This window comes from Eubalaena glacialis, chromosome 1 (genome assembly GCF_028564815.1).
Source record: "Eubalaena glacialis isolate mEubGla1 chromosome 1, mEubGla1.1.hap2.+ XY, whole genome shotgun sequence".
NCBI lineage: Eukaryota > Metazoa > Chordata > Mammalia > Artiodactyla > Balaenidae > Eubalaena > Eubalaena glacialis.
In genome coordinates, this window is record NC_083716.1 from 200,935,621 (window position 1) to 200,958,399 (window position 22,779).

General features: G+C 33.1%; 1 protein-coding gene across 3 annotated transcripts in view; it reads left to right on the forward strand.

The window, feature by feature from the left end:
• Positions 1-22,779, forward strand: part of SLC39A10 (solute carrier family 39 member 10) — a 63,208-nt gene that overhangs the window by 18,340 nt on the left and 22,089 nt on the right. For 2 of the 3 annotated variants that reach the window (XM_061203538.1, XM_061203546.1), the window contains exons 2-4: positions 6,532-7,556; positions 9,488-9,695; positions 21,425-21,594. In XM_061203538.1, coding sequence (XP_061059521.1) covers positions 6,543-7,556; positions 9,488-9,695; positions 21,425-21,594 — 1,392 coding nt within the window. In that variant the 5' untranslated portion in view covers positions 6,532-6,542. Of the gene's footprint in view, positions 1-587; positions 623-6,531; positions 7,557-9,487; positions 9,696-21,424; positions 21,595-22,779 lie in introns of those variants that run through there. The other variant, XM_061203557.1, reaches the window with a different exon arrangement.

Below are 22,779 nucleotides of genomic sequence, written 5' to 3' on the forward strand. Positions count from 1 at the left end.
GCAGGCCAGAAGGGAGTGGCAGGATATACTTAAAAGTGTTGGACTGTTTTTAAGAGGGAAATAAACTTGCTTGTTTCTTAAGCCACCACCCTTTGAGAGAAGTCTCTTTACAATAGCTGCTTAGTCTATGCTGACAAATGCATACTTCATCCAAATGATTCTTTGGCACACACCTGCTATATAGCTGTTCTAAACTAAAGTTGCAAAGTTTATGTATGATTTACTTTTAAAAATACTTAACACAGATTTAATATTACCTTTATGATGTCACTCATGTATTTTGCATTCCTATCGTGCGCTCTTGAATGTAAATGATTCAGTGACTTAAGATATTAAAATCTTTGTAGTAAACAAATTGAGTAGTATACATTCAAAACGTAGACACAAATGACAATTTAAAACTCATATAGACCACCCACAGTTTTTGTGTTTCATGGAGTCATTCATTTGATGTTGCCTGATCAATATATATGTATGTTTTATTTTTACCACTGGTACCTATTCATTTGACAGTGAGATAATGTTCACTGAAGAAACTACAAGACATTTACATATCAGATGAACACAGCAGCATTCATTCAGAGTATCGCCTTTCACTAGCATCTTCAAGTGGAAAACCAAGGTAATTGTAGGGAGTGTAATGTCCTCTTTCTGCTTAATAGCGATTGTCTTAATTATCTGTGCCCATTCATCTTCATTAGTGTATAGGTAAAACTATGTTTTAAATGGTGACTTTATCTATGAGACTATAATATAAGAAACTGAAGCGTTTGGATTAAATCAAATTCTCAAACTTAATGTAGCTTTGGGATTAAACATATTTTATAGACTAATTATTTTCTAAAATTCTTAACCCACATAAAACATGTGTAATAACTAAACCTAATTCAGGTAATCAAAGTATTCGATGTAATTAAGTATCATTTGAAATAAATGGGAGTGTTTATATAATTTATTTGTATAGGTAGTGGCTCTCAAACTTTAGCTAGCATCAGACTCACTAGGAAGATTGAATGACACACTGCTGAGCCCTAACCCCAGAGTTCCTGATTTAGTAGGTCTGGGTGGGGTGCAAGAATTTACATTTCTAACAAGTTCCCAGGTAACCATGATACTGCTTCTGCTGTTCCTCCAACACATGTTGATTTATCACTGATGGTGGTTAGGTATCAAACTTGCAAAAAGTATATACAATACAGATGGCCTCCGATTTACGATATTTTGACTTTACAGTGGTGCAAAAGCAGTATGCATTCAGTAGAAACCATATGTTTTGATTTTTGATCTTTGTCCAAGCTAGTGATATGCAGTACAGTACACTCTTGTGATGCTGGGCAGTGGCAGCGAGCTGCAGCTCCCAGTCAGCTACGTGATCACAAAGGTAAACCATTCTGTACCCATACAACCTTCTGTTTTTCACTTTTAGTACAGTATTCAATAAATTACATGAGATTATTATTATAAAACAGGCTTTGTGTTAGATGATTTTGCCCACCTGTAGGCTAATTAATGTAAGTGCTCTGAGCACATTTAAGGAAGACTAGGCTAAGCTATGATGTTCAGTGGATTATGTATGTTAAATGCATTTTCAACTTACGATATTTTTCAAGTTAGGATGAGTTGAGACATAATCCCACCCTTAAGTCGGGGAAGATCTGTATAACACACACCTGAATCCCATTATGCTGCTTTTTACAAATATTAAATGTTTTGTCACATTGCTTCAGATTCCCCTCACTTTTTAAGAAATAAAACACTGCAGATGCAGCTAAATATGCATACTCCCTCTACCATCTGACTCCCCTTCATTTCTTCCTGAAAAGATAACCACTCTCTAGAATGTGATCATCCCCATGTTAAGCTCTTGCTACATGTATATATAACCCAAATTAAGGTATTTTGCATGTTTTTAATTGTGTATAAATGATATGACATGTACCTTTTTGGAGTTTACTCTTTATGTTTCTAAGAATTGTGTTTGTTGTGTATTTCACAGTCACACATTTATAACTTTAGCATAATCTTTAATTACATAAGTACGCCATATTTTTTTTATCCATTCTTCTACTGATGGGCATTTAGGTTTGTGGCAGGCACTAATGGTTATATAATCAACTGCCATTCCTCATTTACCTCCTTTTTGCTTGCTGTTAGTATGCATAGGAAAGGTGGCTTCTTTCCAATCTCAAGAGAATGAATGTTGATTTGTCTAAGCCGATCATGGTAATTTCTTCCTTTACCAGTTTTGTGTATGTAGTACAGCCCTGATGAAAGATATGTTAAGCGAAATCTGAGAGGAACTTTCAGAAAAGATTTTTCTCCCTGGATGAAAAGAAAAAGATAAACCTTCCCGCTTTGGATATGGTTGTGCAAGGATGGAGTGGTTGTAGCAACAGCAGTTTCTTGAGATTCTGAGGAGACAGATCTGAGGATGAGAGAGTTTGGGTTTTTGCTTGTGTAATTGTCCTGAAACCACCATTTTCCCCAACTTTTTTAATGTGAAGTTTTCCTCTTTGTTTTAACCACTTTTAATTGAGTATTCTGTTATTTACAAGATAGTTAACATTAAAAAAAAAATTCAACAATACTGCAATAAAGATTCTTGAATTTGCCTCCTGTGCATAGTGTAAGAGTTTCTCTAGGGTAGATAGATAGATAAAAGTGGAATTTGGGGGCTGTGGCGTGTATTCATAGTCAGCTTCAGTAAATGTCAGATTGCTTCCCAAAATGGCTGCACCAATTTATACTCCCACCAGCAGTGTAAGGTGTTTTCTATTTCTTTACATTAGATTTTTGCTTAACACCTGGTATTTTCGGATATTAATTTTTGCCTCTTCATGTCTTGGTGTGTTATCCAGATTATTAGTGATCATGTCGCTGCTTAACCATCTGTCCTGTTGATAACCTTTGTATAGTTGTCTATGCAATATTGGAGTTTTTTGTATTTTTATATGTGTATATATATATATATGTTTTATATGCATTGTTTATATATACACATTGCAAATATCTTTTAGTGTATAGCTTGTCATAAACTTTGTTTATTGTGTTCTTTATTGTAGAGTAATACTTAAAGAATTTAGTTTAATTAAATTAATCAAAATTTCCTTTTAAGGTTTGTGCTTTTTGCATCTTATCTAAAATTTAGTTTAATTAAATTATGTAAAATTTCCTTTTAAAGTTTGTGCTTTTTGCATCTTTCCCTAGCCTAAAGTCATGATAGTCTCCTATATTTTATTCTAAAAGTTGTTAAGAATTTTTTTGTTTTTCACATTGGGTTTTTAATCCTCTTGGAATTGACATTTGTGTATGGTGTGAGGGAGAACTATTTTTTCACAATCAATATTATTGATTCTTTTTCTGAATTCTGTTCTGTTTCTTTGGTCTATCTGTATGGCCCAGTGCCAGTTCTGTTATTTTAGTTATGTAACTTTATAAAAAGAAGTCATTATCACCTTGCTATTTTTCTGAACTGTGTTGGTTGTCCTTGGGTTTTTGCTCATCCATATGAATTTTTAGATTAGCTTATGCAGTCTCACCAAAAGCAGACAGCTTCCAGGATTTTGATTGACACTGAATTAGATTTGCATATGCACTTGGGAAGACTTTATATACCTTACGCCGTTTATTCCATCCATGTAGGTGGTGTCTCTCCAGTTTTTGCAAATAATGTCATATACATTTCTCCTTTTAATGGTCTTGTTCTATTTATTTCTAGGAGCCTAATAATTTTTGTTTATAATTACATTTTCTAATTGGTTTTCACTGGAGAAAATTTGATTTTTAAAAACTTTTAACTGAAGTACAGTATGTGTACAGGAAAGTACACAGAGTATGATAAGTACAATGAATTATCACAAAGGAAACATATTTGTGTAACCATTACTCAAGTAAAGAAAGAGAACATTACTACAATTTCCAGTCCCAGTTATCACCCTCTACCTTCCCTTCAAAAAATAATCATTGTCGTGGTTTAGTTTTGCCCATTTTAAATTTTATATAAATAGAATTTTGCCCTATAGTTTATTTAGCATTTATCTTTGGCTCAGTCTCAATTTGTGAGATTCATCTGTGTTAATGTGTGAATCTGTGATTTTATTTTCATTCCTGTGCAGTATTCCATTGTAAAATTATTGTTTTATTTATCCATTCTACTGTTGATGGACATTTGGCCTTTTTCCTGTTTTGAACTATGATGAATAACAGTTATGTGAACTTTCATGTTCATTCATGTCTTTTTGTGTCTCTGTACATGTATTTCTGCATATATCCAGGACTAGAATTGCTATGTGAGTGGATATGCTTATGTTCAACTTCTGGCAGATCCTGCCAAACAGTTTTCCATAGATACCAATCTACAGTCCCACCAGCAGTGTATGCAGGTTCCAGTTGATCCATATTCTTGCCTACATCTTTTATACTTTATTCATTCTGGTGGGTATATAGTGGTATCTACTTGTGATTTTAATTTATAATTCTCTGATGACTATTGAGGTTGAGAATCTTTTCGTATGCTTCTTAGTAATTTGGCTATCCTCTTTTGAAGTGCCTGTTCAAATTTCCTACCCATTTTTCCATTGAGTTGTCTCATAATTTTCATATTGATTTGTAGAAATTCCTTATATATTCTTGACTAGTAACATTGCCATAATTTTCTCCCAATCTGTTGTTGCCTTTTTAGTCTCTTAATGATATCTCTTGATGCATAGAAATTTCTTTATTTTAATGTAGTATACTTTATCAGTCTTTCCTTTATAATGCACATTATGTCCTATCTTGAAGGTCTTGAAGCTAATCTCCCAAATAAATCTTCTAGATCTATACTTTCCAGTACAGTAGCCAGTGGCCACATGTGGCTGTTGAAATGTGGCTAGTCTGAATTAAGATGTCTGTAAGTATAAAATACATGCCAGATTTCAAAGACATAGTACAAAAAAGAATGTAAAAATTTCATTAATAATTTTTATACTGATTACATGTTGAAATGATAATATTTTGGATATAGTGGCTTATATAAAATATAGGATGACAATGACTTTGACCTGTTTATTCTAGAAAACTTTAAAATTGCATGAATGACTCACATCATAGTTCCATATTCTAGAAGCATGCTGTCCAGTAGAACTTTCTGTGATGATTGACATGTTTTTTGTCTACACTGATCAGTATGGTAGCCATGAGCTACATGTGACTATTGAGCATTTAAAATGTAATTAGGTGACTGAGAAACAGTTGTTGTTTTGGTGGCTTTTCTTTTGGGCCTTGCCACGCAGCATTTGGGTTCTTAGTTCCCCAAACAGGGATTGAACCTGGGCCACCACAGTGAATGCACCAAGTCCTAACCACTGGACTGCCAGGGAACTCCCAAGAAGCTGAAGTTTTAATTTAATTGTTAGTTTAAATTTAAGTAGCTGCACTTGACAAGTGGCTACCATATTGGGCAGCACAATTTTGGACCCTGTTTTACTTTAAAATTTACTGTTTTAGATTTACATTTACAATCCATCTATAATTGATGTTTACATATGGTGTGAGGTAGGGGTCAAGTTTAATTTATTTTTCTTCTATATGGAAATCTAGTTGACCAAGCACCAAGGAAAAGAGAATCTTTCCTATTTTTACACTATGTTATTTATTTATTTGTTCTTACACCAGATACCCACACTGTCTTTAGTAACTGGTAGATAGAGTGTCTTGTCCATTTTTGGCCCTTTCTGTTTCCATGTAAACATTAAAAATACCTCATCAATTTTCATAAAATTATTTCTGGGATTTTGATTGGGATTACATTGGATCTATGTCTCATCCAATCTCGAACATGATAAAGCCATCCATTTATTTAGGTCCTTCATTTCTCTCAATAATATGTGATCCTTTTTTTATGAAAAGATCTTGTACATCTTTTGTTAGATTTATTTCTAGTTATTTGCTACTGTAAATGGTAAACTTTTTCTAATTTCATTTTCTAATTATTGCTGGTGTAGAGAAATACAATTGATTTTAGGTTATTGTCCTTAAATCCAGCAACTGTGCTAAATTAACTTATTAATTCTTATAGATTCTTTTGGACTTTCTGCATACCCAATCCTGCCATTTATGAATAATGACAGTTTCATTTCTTTCTGATTCTTACATATCTTATCACTGCATTTCATCTTACTGCCTTATTGCACTGACCAGGACCTCAAGAACAGAGATGGGTAAACTTTTTTGTAAAGGACCAGGTAGGAAGGAACCAACATTTACTGTATAAATGTATATAGACTGTAAAGTATTGTGCTTAATGGGAGTCAGAGTAGTCTTGCAGGTGAGTTTTAAGCAAATTTGTATTAATTTGAAGGGCTGTACACTATTTTGATAAATTAAAAGGGGCCATTCTTTACAGGAGATTGAAGAAGGAAAGAATGATTCATAGCCATGAAAGAAATGGGGTAAAACAATTTGCCTAGTGAATTGACAACTGCTGGTAAGTTTATGTTTATTTTGAATGTGCATAAGTATAAACTAATGCTTGTTTCTCTTTCCCTTTAGGAAAAATAGAAATGAAGGTACATATGCACACAAAATTTTGCCTCATTTGTTTGCTTACATTTATTTTCCATCATTGCAACCATTGCCATGAAGAACATGACCATGGTTCTGAAGAGCATCACAGACACCATCGTGGAATGACAGAATCGGAGTCAAGCAAATTTTCAGTGCTGGATGCTGAAAATGAAAAAAAATATTATATTGAAAAACTTTTTGATCGTTATGGTGAAAATGGAAGATTATCCTTTTTTGGTCTGGAGAAACTTTTAACAAACTTGGGCCTTGGAGAGATAAAAGTAGTTGAGATTAATCATGAGGATCTTGGCCACGATCATGTTTCTCACTTAGATATTTTGGCAGTTCAAGAGGGAAAGCATTTTCACTCACATAACCACCAGCATTCCCATAATCATTTAAATTCAGAAAATCAAACTGTGACCAGTGTATCAACAAAAAGAAGCCATAAGTGTGATCCAGAGAAAGAGACAATTGAAGTATCTGTCAAATCTGATGATAAACATATGCATGACCATAATCATCGCTTGTGTCATCACCATTGTTTGCGTCATCACCTTGATCACAACACTACTCGCCATTTTCCTAATGATTCCATTATTCACAGTGAGCATGGGGAGCCTAGCCATGAACCTTCTACAGAGACCAATAAAACACAGGAACAATCTGAAAGTAAGCTACTGAAAGGAAAGAAGAAGAGAAAAGGGAAGAAAAGTAATGAAAATTCTGAGGTTATTACACCAGGTTTTCCCCCTAACCATGATCAGGGTGAACAGTATGAGCATAATCGGGTCCACAAACCTGATCGTGTACATAACCCAGGTCATTTTCATGTACGTCTTCCAGAACATAATGGTCATGATCCTGGTCACGGACACCAAGATCTTGATCCTGATAGTGAAGGTGAACTTCGACATACTAGAAAGCGAGAAGCACCGCATGTTAAAAAAAGTGCAATTTATTCAGCTGCTAGTCACAAAGATCATAATGAAGATGACCGGCAACATGAGGTAAGCAGAACAAGATGGTTGCTCTGTAATTCTCAGATGATTGTGGAGCATTTTTAGGTAAAAAGAGAAGTAACAGAGGAATAGTCAACCGTATTCAAACTTATTTCCAGTTACAAAATACATTAAGGAATCAAAATCAGATTAAAGATTTTTGTCTGCATTTTCACTTGCATTGTTTGTTCTCCAATTTGGGTTCCTTCAATTCCTAAATGTTTAAAGGTTGTTAGAAAATATATTCCTTATTTTTGTTCCTTATTTTACTCTCTTGCTTAAGACTTGTTTTGACTCCCCAAGTTAGTTTACATGTTGTTACTGTCAGCTGGTTTCTAGATATTTGAAAATTGAAGACTTTTTTTTTGTTCAGACTGTTTTCTTGGGAAGTGACTAGACAGTTTTTTTTCATAATTTTTAACTTATTAACTATGGAGTGGTTCCCAGTTATTGATCTAGCTACAAAGTCAGGAATTTTGCACATGTGGTAGGTTTGTTTTCTCTGTCACTTTATCATAGGACCTACTTGCTCATATTAGTCTTTTCTTATGTTTTCAACAGATGTACAGTGAATGCAAAAAGATATAATAATGGGAAACTCCAATAATAATGGGGTGGTTTTGTTTTTCTTTTAAATTTTCATGCTCTTTTGAATACTTTCACATTTGATTGGTTCTTTCTTGATTTTTAAAAAAACTATTCACCTTAAAAACATTTTTGTTTCATTAAAAGTATATCAACACCCTTATGTATTCTTATATTTAGCCCTCATTAAAGTTTAAAAAAATTGTTGAATTTGTTTATTGTTCGGATGTATAAAAAGCAGCACCATCTAATATGGAAAATGACCTCAACCTTTGTTGTTTCTGTCTCTTATTATGGAAGTGTGTTTTACATCTAAGTAAATATCTTTGTTTCTTTACTGGACAAATCATTAGATACTTGGTTTTTAGCAAATTAAAAAATCTTAGTGTACTTTTAAAGAAATATATTAATTTGTTACTGTGGGTAATATCCTAGAGTCTTGTTGATAATAACTAGACATTATCGATAATGTTTACTTTTTGTATTCTACTTGTGGGGTCTGGATCATCAGACTTGTTATTTTGTATCCTCATAGGCCTGATGCATACTGAGGATTTTTTCAAGATTTCTGGAAATGTTCTATGCATTGGATAGGGTAGTAGTATCTCATGTAAAGACCTGAAAAAAATCATTTTTTTGTTTGTATGTTTTGATTCTGTTTTTTGTACCATAGATAAAATAAGCAAGCATGCAACCAGAGTGCATATGTATGAAAAAGAGGTAGTGCCATCTCCTTTGCCTCAATTTTAGATATTTGTTTTTACTATATGATGGGTCCAGAATTTTTTACTTGTTTTCTTCTTTGTTTTGTTATATTTTGTACTTAAAGTACCAGTGGATAAAGCTGCCTTTTTTTAATCCTCCAGTTTTAGCATTGGGTTAGAATTCCCCTATATGATATTCTTTTGGGATACCTTAGTGAAAATGTCTATATCCTTGTATATTTTAATATAAAGTTGTTAAAGAACTCTTAAGTCTGTTTAACACTGTTTCACAAATAAGAATCTTGAGCGATTGATGATTGCACTTTGACTAGGGAAGTGATTTTTTTTAACTCACCCCTTAAGGATCTTGGGAATATAGTTCTAAGTCATTCTTATTGATGGCAGAAAGTCATCATCTTTTATATGTTGCAGTGGAAAATGGTTCAAATCTATTAAAAGTTTTGGGTAATCAAGTTGAATGTATTCCTATCATAAATTCCTGTCAAAAATCATTCTTTGTAATAGGTATCTATATATTGCAGATTATTTTCAAATAATATTTAGAATATATTTTACTATATAATATTTTCTTTTTCTGCATAATCTTCTTAAAGTACTCTTACTTAATTTGTTTTATCAATTTCCTTGCAGTGTTTGAACGTCACTCAGTTGTTAAAATACTATGGTCATCGGGCCAATTCTCCAATCTCACCTGATCTATTTACGTACCTTTGCCCTGCTTTGTTATATCAAATCGACAGCAGACTTTGTATTGAGCATTTCGACAAACTTTTAGTTGAAGATTTAAATAAAGATAAAAATCTGGTTCCTGAAGATAAGGCAAATATAGGGGCATCAGGTAAGAAAGATTTAAGTTCTTTCTCCTCAAAAAAGTATCTGTACTTATTTTTTTTTAATGTAATTGAATGAGGAAGTAATTCCAAATGATTGCTTTCCTTTTGGTGACTTTCAGTATGTTTTAATCAGGTTTAGGTAATGTGTGTTTAGGAAAGATTGGGGGAAGACAAGAGGCACAATACAGTTTACTAATCTCTTCTGGCACTACAGAGAAATGTTTTGCTACGGGCAGAGAACTAATAGATTAGAAAGGAAATACAGGTTTGTCATAAATAGATTCTTCTTGATGGGCAAATGTTAATAAGGGGACCCCTAATTAAAGTTATATGATGTTATAATTACTTAACATTTAGCAGGGTGAGGGGCTCTAGTGAAAAGATTATTAAGTTTCTAAGGAAGTAAAAAGGGAAGCCAGTGTGGTGAAACTCTAGGAATGTCTCAGAAATGCCAGTGATTGGCACATGAACTTCATCATGGGCACTTCTAGAGAGTAAAACCAAATGGGTAAAACCAAAACTATTTTTAAGCTTCTCTCTAGGCTCTTTTTCATCATATCCAGTTGGCTAGATTGCTCCACTTTGATGTTTACAGATACCTCCCACCTAATATTTCTGGAACTTCTACTCCACAGGAAGTTCGTACCTCTTACAGAATCCCAAATGCCATTCCAATTCATTCTTTTGATAAAATCTGAAAATCTTTGATTTTTTTTCCCTCTTATGGTTTTAGTTTTCATTTCCTATTTTCCCTTGTATAATCAGTTGTCGAGTCCAGTTGAGTCTTAAATATCTTCCAACTATATCCACTCTGTCATAACTTTAGTTCAGCTCCTCCTTGGTTCTTTCCTGAATTGTTGAAATGCCTTCATAACCTTCCCTGCCTGTGCTTTTGTCCCCTTTGTAGGTCATGCTTAGCATTTAAGCTAGATTTATCTTTCTAAAATGCAAAGGAGATACTCTGACATAGATTTTTCTTTTTAGTGATAGCTGGCATTTATTTAATACATATGTTTTCCTTTTATTTATTAACAAACATGTATTGCAGGCACTGTTCTAAACTCAGTTCATTTACTCCTCCCAACAGTCTTATGAGGTGGAGAATGTTACCCTAATAACTTTTCCAGGGTCTCAGAACTAGTGAGTGATAGTGGTCAGATTCAGTCCTGGGAAGTTTAACCATTTTGATATCCATGTTCTAAGTGTTTTACATGCTTTTTTTTTTTTTTTTTTTTAGTAAATTTTAATAATAATTATTGAATTATTATGTGAGGGAGCTATTGTATGATTCTTGTTTTTACAGATAAGGAAGCTGAGGTATAGAAAAGTTTAGCAACTTGCCCACAATTCCCAGACCTAATAAATGATAAAACCCACCAAGTCTGAGGTTTGTCTGATAAATGTTCTGGGCAATCACTGTGCTATTATTTTCCAAATTTAATTAATTCTGGTATCACCTTTATGATTTTTGCCACATATTGTTACACTAATATTTTTCATTAGATCTCTAGTATTTTTCTTTACATTTTTTGTATTATAAGCAGTAATAGCTATGAGAACATGGATTTGATGTGATGTGCTAGTTATACTTTTTTCCTCATATATTTTAGAATACTGCATTATGCTATGTTGTTCGAAGTTCAGAGTGTTGTTTTTTTTTCCCCCAATCATGCTTTCCAGAATATAATCCATGCCTACCTACCTTTCCATCTTTATCCTCCACCATTCGTTTCTTCCCTCTTAGCTCTAATCATAACAAACTCATGATAATAGATTATGCTGGTTTGCCTTCATGCCTCTCTGCCTTTTCACATTGTAAACCTCTCTACTTGGCTGACTACTATGATTCCTCAAAGATTCAGCTCAAGGATTAGTCTCTCTGGGATAACTTAGTGACCATCCTAGGCTTAATTAAGTCTCCTACCTTGATACTCTCTGGATATTTCCATCATGGTACAGAGTTCATAATTGGATTAGTTATGTTTTTGCTTGACTTTAGTTGCTTAAAGGAAGTGACTGGGTCTTTCAGCATCCCTAGTGCCTAAGATAAAGGGTACTTTGGACAAAAAGTAATCACTCATATTGATTAAATGAATAAATTGCTTAATATTAGTCTATAAACTTTCAGTTCTAACCTAGGAAGAACACTTGTAAGTCAGCCTAGTGTACTTTGATAATACGGTGTTCTCACTCAGAATGAGTTGTATTTCATGAACTTCATCATTTGCAAAATCATGATGAATGCAGTTCTGGTTGAAATGCCCAGGATATAGTGGTGGTATTGCATAGTAATTAAAGTGACTAAATTGATGTGTATCAATATGAGCTGAAAACAGAATTCCGATAAAATAGATGAAAGATTGAAAGAGCAGCATTTAAAATTTTTTCATAGTGTAGCAATAAGGTAGACATGTTTAAGAATATCACATTCTAGTATGAGTTTTATATGAGATAGAGACATTCCTTAAAGCTTAAAAGAGTACACATAAAAAGAAATGCCCTCAATACATAACTGAGTCTCCTAGGTTCCTGCCTATTCTTGGTTAATTTCTTTGCAATAGGAAAATAACTTCAGAATAGATAAATTAATCATAATAGCCTGTATTTATTGGAACCTTACCGTGTGCTATTTTAAACACTTTTACAAGAGTTATTTAATTTAATTTGTTACACCCATGAGGTAGGCACTTTTATTTACTTCTCTTTGCTGAGGAAAGGAGGCTTTGAGAAGTTAAGTAACATGCCCAAGGTCTCATAGCTGCCAGGCAGCAGAGCTGTGATAGGAACTAGAGTATTCTCCATCTAAAACCTGTAATGTAACCACTATGCTCTTCTCCTATGCTGTGCTCTACTGCTTCCTGCTGAAAAGGTTCTTAAGTGTGCTTTGCTAAAATGTAAATGACAGGGAGATAAGGAGAGCGTTAGTGATTTGATAGATAATGCAGACATAGACAGGAAACTAGTAGAGGTAAATATTGATATAAGTAAGTATTACTATAAGTGTAGATTAGTCATTAAAAAAAAAACCCAAAAAAACCCGAGAATAGTCTTCTAGTAGACAAGCTGGGTTCAGTCTGTTAAGATCTGGAAGGGCAGAGAAAAGTGATTTCACATGCTAGACTTGAATAATGATCTTTGGATAGACAAAATATGTCCTCTTGCTGGCTTCATGCTCATTGATCTTTGTAGATGAGTAAACACCTTGAGAGCCACAGTCTCTCTCAGGTGCTTATAAATTCTCACTGGCAGGAATAAAAGGGGAAGCTAGGTCTAAGATTATTTAACTTAATTAAAAATAAAATACATTTGTTCTTTACGGGGAAAAATGGAGACGGACAAGATTGTGGCATCTGGAGTTAAAACTAATAATAGCGTTTTCTGTTTTTATGGTTTCTTAAAAAAACTCTAGTTCTTTGTTTTCTCATCAGCTGTGGGTTATGACTTAGAGTTGTCTGTGTTGTAATATTGACATAATCTATATATTTTAACAAGGCTGTTGACAGATGCTTGACTACAGTAATGTTGAAAATTACAGTTTATTAAATATGAAAAGCCTTAGAGGAAATTGTACTTGCTTTGAAAACAAATACTTTACTAATAGTGAATATTGATAGTTGTTTGCAGGTGGTTATTAACATTCTCAGAAATGAAGCTTGAATTAATTATGTCCTGATAGATGTTAATAATTGTTAGAGAGAATGCTCTGCTAGTAATTATTTTCAATGACTGCTGCACCATTAAACAAGGTTAACTTGTTCTGTATAAATCTCCCATAGTGACACAGCTACTACCTCAGTAACTATTCAGAGACTGCTGTAAACCAAATATGCTATATACTGGGTATGGTAGGAATCGTTTTTTTCACAAGATTGGCTCATTTAGTCATAGAGTTGACCCTAGCTTAATTATCAAGGGGAGCTGTGAATAGGCCGCTCAGCATTTTCTGCCAATTAAAATGCTGAAACAGTGTAGAAAACTGCCATCTTGCACATGCTTTGAACCAAGTTAATTAGAAAGTTTCCACAGATGAGCGCTTCTTTTTAAAAGAATGCATTTTCTCTCTAGATAATGAGAAAGGGAGTTGGTGAATAACTAAGCTTGAAGACCTTTAACGTTTTAAGAGACCTAATTTGCAGAATAAGTGAAGCTTGTTTCAGACATTTAGCATTTTTTATTGCATATGGTATCTTGGGTACAAATAAAGAAAACATTTGCTAGTTGTACTTAATAGTTTGCATAGTGTTAGGTTGGTATAAGTTTTATGAGATTCCTTTTATTGTTCGTTGTTTATTGTCGTTATTTTGCTTTTTTTATGGCTTTATACCAAATTGTGATAGAAAAAACACAATAGTTTGGTTGAAAATCAGAAAAATTTTATTACCTGAGTTGCCTTTTTTCTACACCTAGGAAATTGTGATAGAGTTTATGTGAGCTTTAAATGTGTATGTTATTAATTCTAAAAATAAGGACATGCTTAAATAGCATGGGAAGGTATTTCAAGTACAATAAATTCAAAACAACTTTACTTCTCATAGTTGAAAGAAATTGTAATGTTCCTTGAAGAAAATTTAAGTTAGGAGAATGACTACTCCTTAAATTTTTAGTGCTAGAAAGCTAAAATTACTGTTAAAAATTAATAAGAAGTCAGTATAAGAAAACATGTATCTGTAATAACATACACTTATGGAATAATAGGGCTGTTTTGCTAATGAAACAGTTGTGATGGAATAGTTGTAATCTATACAAAATACCTAGAAAATTTCTGATTTATCTGAAATGGTATTTCTTCTTATTTTTATGTTTAATTATACTTATTTTTCTTGTAAATCCTCTTTTATGTGAAGCCATCTCCCTGGGGGTAAATACATAAGTGATCAATAAATCACTTGGCCAAGAATTCTCTGAGAATACTGTGAGTTACTGGAGAAAACAGTGGATTCAGGAAGGACTTTGGGTTTAGTTCTGACTTTGCCATTTTAGCTAGCTGTTTAACTATTTTTTATTATGGTAATATATATATAACATAAAGTTTGCTGTCTTAACCATTGAAGTGTACAAATTAGTGGCATTTATTACATTCACAATGTTGTGCAACCATCACACTACTTGTAAAACTTTTTTTAACCACCACCCCAGATAGAAACTGTGTAACCATTAAGCAATAGCTCATTTCCCCCCTACCCCCGGCCCCTGGTAACCTCTAATCTTTTTGTCTCTATGAATTTGACTATTCTAGATAGTTCATATAAGTGGAATCATATGTTTGTCTTTTCTGTCTCTGCTTTATTTTGAAATACTCAGCATAATGTTTTTAAGGTTCACCTATGTTGTAGCATGTATCAGAATGTCGTTCCTTTTTGTGGCCGAATACTAGTCCATTGCATGTATATACCACATTTCCTTAAAACATTCATTCATTGATGGAGGCTTGGATATTGTGAATAATGCTGTAATGAACAAGGCGTACAAGTATCTGAGTTTCTGCTTTCAGTTCTTTGGGGTATAGACCTAGGAGTGGAGCTCCTGGGTCATATGGTGATTCTGTTTAGCTTTTTGAGGAACTACCAAATCTTTTCTACAGTGGCTGCACTATTTTATGTTCCCACTAGCAATGTAAGACGTTCCAGTTTCTCCACATCTTTGCCAACATGTGTTTTTCTTTTTTCTTTTTTCTTTTTTTTCAAAGCCATCCTAGTAGGTGTGAAGTGGTAATGTTTAGCATTTAACATCTCTTTGCCTCAATATACAAATACAAATCTCTAAAGTAAAAGGACATTGGACACATTGGGGTCTGCTAAATTGTGTTCTTCAGGATACTGGCTCATTGTGCTATATTAATAGGTTCCATGATCAAGTAAGTTAGAAAAATACTGCATATTATTTCCCCTTGCAGAAATTCACATTGCTCTTTAAACTGTTAGAGGCTCTGAGGGAACTTGTTTAATCCAGCATTACCAAGTCTTTTTGATTATTAAAATTCTCTCCTCACTCCCCTTAGAATGCCACCTATCTCATAGAATTAGATGAGCAGTTTGAGAAATCCTATTGTAGATTATTAAAGTTCTTTCTAGCTATACAATATGACAATAGCTAGTATGTTGCCAGTTCAAATAGCTACAAGTAAGCAAGGAATTTAAAAAATTCTTTTTTAAAGGGGCAGAATAATTGGCCTCTTTGAAAATATTTTTTATAATTTCCAACTTTGTCAATCAAGGCAGCGTATTCACAGAGGAGTAATTAACCTATCAATATATTATAATAGTCTCAATTGTGCTCTCTATATTTTATGTATAAAAATTGTTACTGGAGGTTATAGGATCCTTTTTAGTTCTAGAATTTATTTTCTAAAATCAATTTGAAAAATCTTTTGAAGGTAGCAAGCATATTATATATATTTCCTCTAGTTGGAAGAATGGGAAAACTCTTTTCATAGAATGTCCCTGGGAGTGTTCTCTCCTCTTCAACTTTTTGGAAGAGTTTGAGAAAGATCGGTGTAAGTTCTTCTTTGTATGTTTGGTAGAATTCGCCTGTGAAGCCGTACTGGTCCTGGACTTTTGTTTGTGGGAGTTTTAAATTACAGATTCTATTTCAGTTCTAGTGATCAGTCTGTTCAAATTATCTGTTTCTTCTTGATTCAATTTTGGTGGGCTGTATTTTTCTAGAAACTTGTCCATTTCTTCTGGGTTGTCGAATTTGTTGTCATGTAATTGTTCATAGTATTCCCTTACAGTTTTTTTGTATTTCTGCAGTATCAGTTGTTATGTTTCCTTTTTCATTTCTTATTTTGTTTGAGTTCTCTTTCTTCTCGGTGAGCCTGGCCAGTGGTTTGTCCATCTTGTTTATCCTTTCAAAGAACCAGCCCTTGGTTTTATTGACTTTTTCTCTTGTTTTTTTAATCTCTATTTTATTTATTTTCTCTCTGATCTTTATTATTTCTTTCCTTCTGCTGACTTTAGGTTTTGTTTGTTCTTCTTTTTCTAATTCTTTTAAGTGGTAGGGTAGGTTGTTTATTTGAGAGTTTTCTTGAGGAAGGCCTGTATTGCTATTAATATCCCTCTTTTGCTGCATTCCATAGATTTTGTATGGTGATGTTTTCATTGTCATTTATCTCAGGGTATTTTTAAATTTTCTCTTTGATTTCATCATTAACCCATTGTTTTTTTAGTAGCATGTCGTTTAGTCTCCATGTAATCGTTTTTTTCTCATTTCTTTTTCTGTGGTTAATTTCTCGTTTCATGCCATTGTGGTCAGAAAAGATGCTTGGGATAATTTCTGTACTCTTAAATTTGTTGAGGCTTGTTTTGTGCCCTAGTATGTGGTCAGTCCTAGAGAATGTGCCATGTGCACTTGAAAAGAATGTGTATTCTGGGTTTTTTGGATGTAATGTCCTGAAAATATCAAGTCTAACTGCTCTGTCGTATCATTTAGTATTTGTGTTGCCTTATTGATTCTCTGTCTGGAAGATCTGTCTATTGATGTGAGTGGGGTTTTAAAGTATCCTACTATTATCGTATTCCTGTCAGTTTCTCCCTTTATGTCTGTTAGTATTTGTTTTATTTATGTGGGTGCTCCTATATTAGGTGCATATATGTTGACGAGTGTAAAATCCTTTTCTTGTATTGATCCTCTTCTTGTATTATCATTATATAGTGTCCTCCTTTATCTTTCTTTATTGTCTTTGTTTTAAAGTCTATTTTGTCTGATACAAGTATTGCGACCCCTGCTTTCTTGTCATTTCCATTTGCATGAAATATCTTTTTCCATTCCCTCACTTTCAATCTGTGTGTGTCCTTTGCACTAAAGTGGGTCTCTTGTAGGCAGCATATTGTAGGCTCTTGTTTTTTAATCCATTCTGCCGCTCTGTGTTTTTTGATTGGAGCATTTAGTCCATTGACATTTAAGGTAATTATCGATAGATATGTATTTATTGCCATTCTAAGCCTTGTTTTCCTGTTGATTTTATATTTTTGTCCCTTTCATTATCTTTTTGTTTTTCCTTTTGTGACGTGATTATTTTCTTTTGTATTATACTTATGCTCTTTTTTTTTTTTTTTTGGTTTTTGTAAATCTATTATATGTTTTTGAAATAACCAGTTTCTTAACAATCATTTTATTGTATAACCAATAAAGAAAAAACATTTCTATTAAGTATTTTTTTAAAATATGAGTGTGAGTGTGTATGTATATATATATTAACTCATTTTGGAGGGGCAGCTGTCCAAGCTCAATGTAATATCACTTCATTGAACAACTCCACATGGCATAATTCACATTATATTCTAAGTAAATGACATTCACCCAAAAATACAATGAGAATGGTGCCCTTGAAGTTGGCCAGTACTATAACCTTGGGTTGATTCATGTAAGGCTTTTGCCTTTGTGGGATTATGATGTTTTCTTGTATTCTCTGAGTTTCAGATGTCAGATATCACAAGTACTAGTGATTTTCTAATCATAAAGTGGGCTTCTCTCTTTCAGACATTTCTTTTAGTTTACAGATTTGCTTTCTCAGGAGGATGAGAAGGAGATACAATTACCAGCACTGATTCATGAGAAATTGTACCTGGGAGAGTGTAATATGTGACATATACCCTGAACTCATATACCCTTTCACACAGACCCTCCCTCAGCTACATGTGTAAGCACTTGGCTGATTTAATTTGTTCAATCTGCCAATGCTTGTTCTTCAGTTATACTGTATTTAGCTCACCTGTCAGCATATTGGCAAATTGATTTTCACTGAATTCGATTTTGGTTGATTTGTCATTTGGTAACTTGAGTTTTGACTAATTGACCAGAAGCCATTTGAGATTGTAAATCATCGTAGAACACTGCAAAATGTTTATGGCTTCATAGACTCTTGGACTTTTCTTCACATTCAGGATACCCTGAACCAGAAGTTTATATGATGAGAATTTTATAAAGGAAATACTTGCTTAGAATAATGTTCATTTTTAGATATAATTTGTATGATTAGGGAACAGAATCACATTTTCTCTCAACTCTTTAATGATTAGACTTGGTAAATATGCTTATCAGAATATATGTTAGTATAGTAGGGTCTTAAATTTCATAATCTAATAAGCACAAATTTAAAAATATGCTTGTAATGCTAATATTTTATTACTTTGCTAAATTGTATTGTACAATTTGTTAATCATCTCACATGTCTACTGCATCAAATTAATAGTGTTCCCTTATATTAAGATTTAGAAATTTAATATTTATTGCAAATGTCTTAATAGGAAAATCCGGAAGTGAATGCATATATATTCCCCAGTGTAGAATATAATGTAACCCTAGGAAAAAGAATAAATGAAGTTAACAAGATTTACCCAACTAGATTTTGGCTAATACAGATTTTAATTTAGCAGCTTCATCTGGTTATATGAATTTTCTTGGACATTGGGACATAGAAATAAAATAAATACTTTTATTGGGTAATTTTGGTGAACAATTCCAGTGCATTTTTGCTGAAAACAATTCTGATTAATAAAAATTTCTAATAATTATGAAGAGTTAATTAAATTTGTTTATTTTATCTAGTGTATTTGGGGTCTTGTCTGTAGTTTTGTCAATCCTCATCCATATTTACATTAGTGTGTATATACAGTTATTTTTTTCTACTTCAGAGTATCTTGGAATATGAATTGCTGGGTTTTCAGTATCTTTGTGCTGTTTTTCTTTAAGTTCTTAATTGAGGCTGCTTTGGGATTGGCTTTTTTTGAGATATATTGCTTCTAGGTTGGATTATTGCCAAACTAAGGAAAAATGTATTTGAGAAGGGAGAGTTGTATATTAATATATGAGACATTTTATCTTCAGGTTGATGTTTTCATTATTAGCCTTGGTGTTTCCCATTTAGTTATTGTCAGTACCTTTCGTCGCTCCCTTTTTAATTTTTTTCCCCACTAGTATGATTGGAGCTAGAGAGCTGCAGTAGTTTTGACAAACCTTTTTTGGTTTAGTTGGCCAGTAGCTTTATTGGTTCTCTGCCTTCATGTATACCTATGGCCACTTTTTTCCAACCTATTCCCTCAGGCTCTCCCAATCACTGATTTTATTGTTCCAGTCTGTATATGGGGCGCACACAAAGTAACCTGGTCATTATTATTAAGTCAATCTTTAAACCTTATTTGACCTTATATTTTTCTTTATACAACAGGGTTTTTTACCTCAGTTCCCTGTGCCTGTAGTCCCATCCATAGTTCGGGGAATCTCCTTCTTATTCTTTGGGTCCACTAACCAAGATGTTGACTTTATAATGAATCTTTCCCTGACCTTGGTTCTTTGGGAGTTGAGTTCCTGTTCCTTTATTGCCCCCAAATCCTTAAAAAGGATTGAAGGCACTGTATTCAATCTCTGGCTGTATTTCAATGTTTTTGGCCCTTTAGATTCCCAGTGTTTCTATCATAGTAATTATCTGTTACATATAGTATAAACCACAGAGCTTCCATTAGTAATAGATGACCTACTGTTTCATTCTGAGCTAATTTAGCTAACAAGAATTAGCTGTAGTGTTAATGTTATTGGATACTGTGACTAAAATATCCAATGAATAAACAGTTTTATTGATAAAGTTTAGCATTTAGCAGGTCAGTTAAAGTTTTATTTTTTTTACCTATCCTTACTTCTCTTTGTCTTTGAAAATTTTAAGTTATCTTGATGAAGAAATGCATTTTCCCATTATTCACTTATCACAAGACTTGACATAAAATCTTTCAGCAGATTTATAGTCCTTTTAGATTTGATTAGAAAAATAATCATTTTAGATTAAACATTTTCAAAATTATCACTCTTCAGTGAAATTTTCTATAGAGAAATATTAAAATAAACAGAAATTTTAAACTTAAAACATTTCCATTTTATTTTAGGCCATCAATAGAAAGTAATTTGTCATTTTAAGTGAAGATGCCTCACCCCCTGAACCACTGGCATTTATTTCTGATAATCTTATCTGCTTATGAATAGCCTAGATAAAGAAATGTGCACAGAATTCCACCTGTTTCTCACAAGTCATATTATGAAAGCATTTCTCCTGTGTTCTGATCTGGTTAAAATTATATAGTGAAATAAAAAAAAGTAGTAAATTGTACAGAAAGCTGAATTGGAGGAAAGGGAGTTTGGAACTGAGTAGGGAAGAAAGATGATAGCAAGGGAAATGGGACTGAATTGTCCTTTTTAAAAATAAATGAAATACAGTGAAGCTACCAGTAATAAGCTTTTTTTGTGTCTTATCTGAGTATATTTGTATTTTAGGCTGATATGTTAAGTTTCTTAAACTTTGTTATTAGAAAGATTTCCATAGATTATGCTGCATTAGATACTTGGCTTCCTTTAATGCTCACGGGAGAGTTTTATAATTATAGTCTCCAAATAAACAGTTTAAGGCTGTACCTTTAGACATCGGTAAAATTTTATTTAAGTCTAGGTAGTATAAGTGAACCACAGCCTTAAGTCATTTTCAGTTCCTGTTTCTAATAAGGTGGACCACTGAAGATACTATTTATAACTTGGTCTGAGTTTAATTCTTTTTTTAAGTATTCAAGTCGATTATATAGTTGTTTGTTTTGTTTGTTTTTAAACACAGTAGTGCCAAAATATAAAGTTTTCTTAAAAAGCATAGTCTAGGTAATCAGTCTTCCATGACTCATTTATCTTATGTTTTTTCTTCTTTGGAGCTTTTTTGGTTTATATTGTCATACTAATGTTGACCATTACTTTCTTCCTACAGCGTGGATTTGTGGTATCATTTCTATCACTGTTATTAGCCTGCTTTCCTTGCTAGGAGTGATCTTGGTTCCCATCATTAACCAAGGATGCTTCAAATTTCTTCTCACATTCCTTGTTGCACTAGCTGTAGGAACAATGAGTGGAGATGCCCTTCTTCATCTACTGCCCCATGTAAGAAACCTTTTAAATCTTTTTAAGAAGTAAAAATATTTCAGCTAAAAGGATCCTTCATTTGCAAGCTGTAGCATACTAATCTAGTATTTCTGTTGTTTTATTTGCTTATAGGATGAAGTATTTTTTTCTATTTGTACAGTTTTAAATTAAGCAATATTAAAATAAATTGAATCATTAGATTTTAAAACAGCAACAAAAAACTGGTAGTGTCAGTTTTATCCTCACCTGTCACAGTGTATACATATCAAATCACCACAATGTACACTTTAACTCTCTTACAATTTATGTCAGTTACACCTCAGTAAAACTGAAATTTAAAAAATGCTCTGTTAGCAGTTCTGAAAGTGAATACTTGGACATCAATGAGTGTTTTATCTTTCTATCTTTATGGTATATCAAGAAAGCCATTAGAAGAAATGTATAAGGGGTTTTATAATGATTGTACACATAGCCAGTGCTCCACAGGCATCTTTATTTGAGCAGGAATAGGCAGACATACTCAGTTAACAAGTTTAGGCATTTAGCTCTTTACCCATGGGGCCATTTATCTTTTCACCTGGTGTACCACTTGTGTTCTTTCATTTGGGAACACTTCTAATGATATGATCATAAGCCCACACTCCTAGTACCTTTACCTTGCTTATTAACCTTTTAAAATCTGTCACCAGTTAAGAGTGTTTGAACCAGTATTACTGTCTTTCCTTCAAATTATGAAAACAACAGGGCTTTTTTCTTTTCCAAATGTAAAATTATAGGTTTGAATATTTTTTTATGTTCTCATCACTTCCTTTCAGGAGTATTTGGGAGACAGAATTGTATTTGTGTGTTGTGTGCACCTCTTCTCGCCTTCTGCACTCCTGGTTGAGAATTCCAGGTCTAGTGTCTAGAACAATGCATGGCATTGCCTTTAAAAAAAAATTAATGTTAAGGCCGTGAATATGCATTTTTTGTTGTTGATTTATTATATATTATTTATTTATTTCTCCCTTTATTTCAACCCTTTGCCTGCCCTTTCTACCAGCCACCAGGCATAGCAACAGTCTGTTTCAGAACTGGGCCTAATAAATTAGAACAGTTGAAGTGCGAACAATGTTTAAGTGCTATTTAACTCATTTTTTTTTCTTAAGAAGTGTTAATTAAATGAAGCTATTACCTTTTGTAATGGTCGTATCTTCTTTGAGA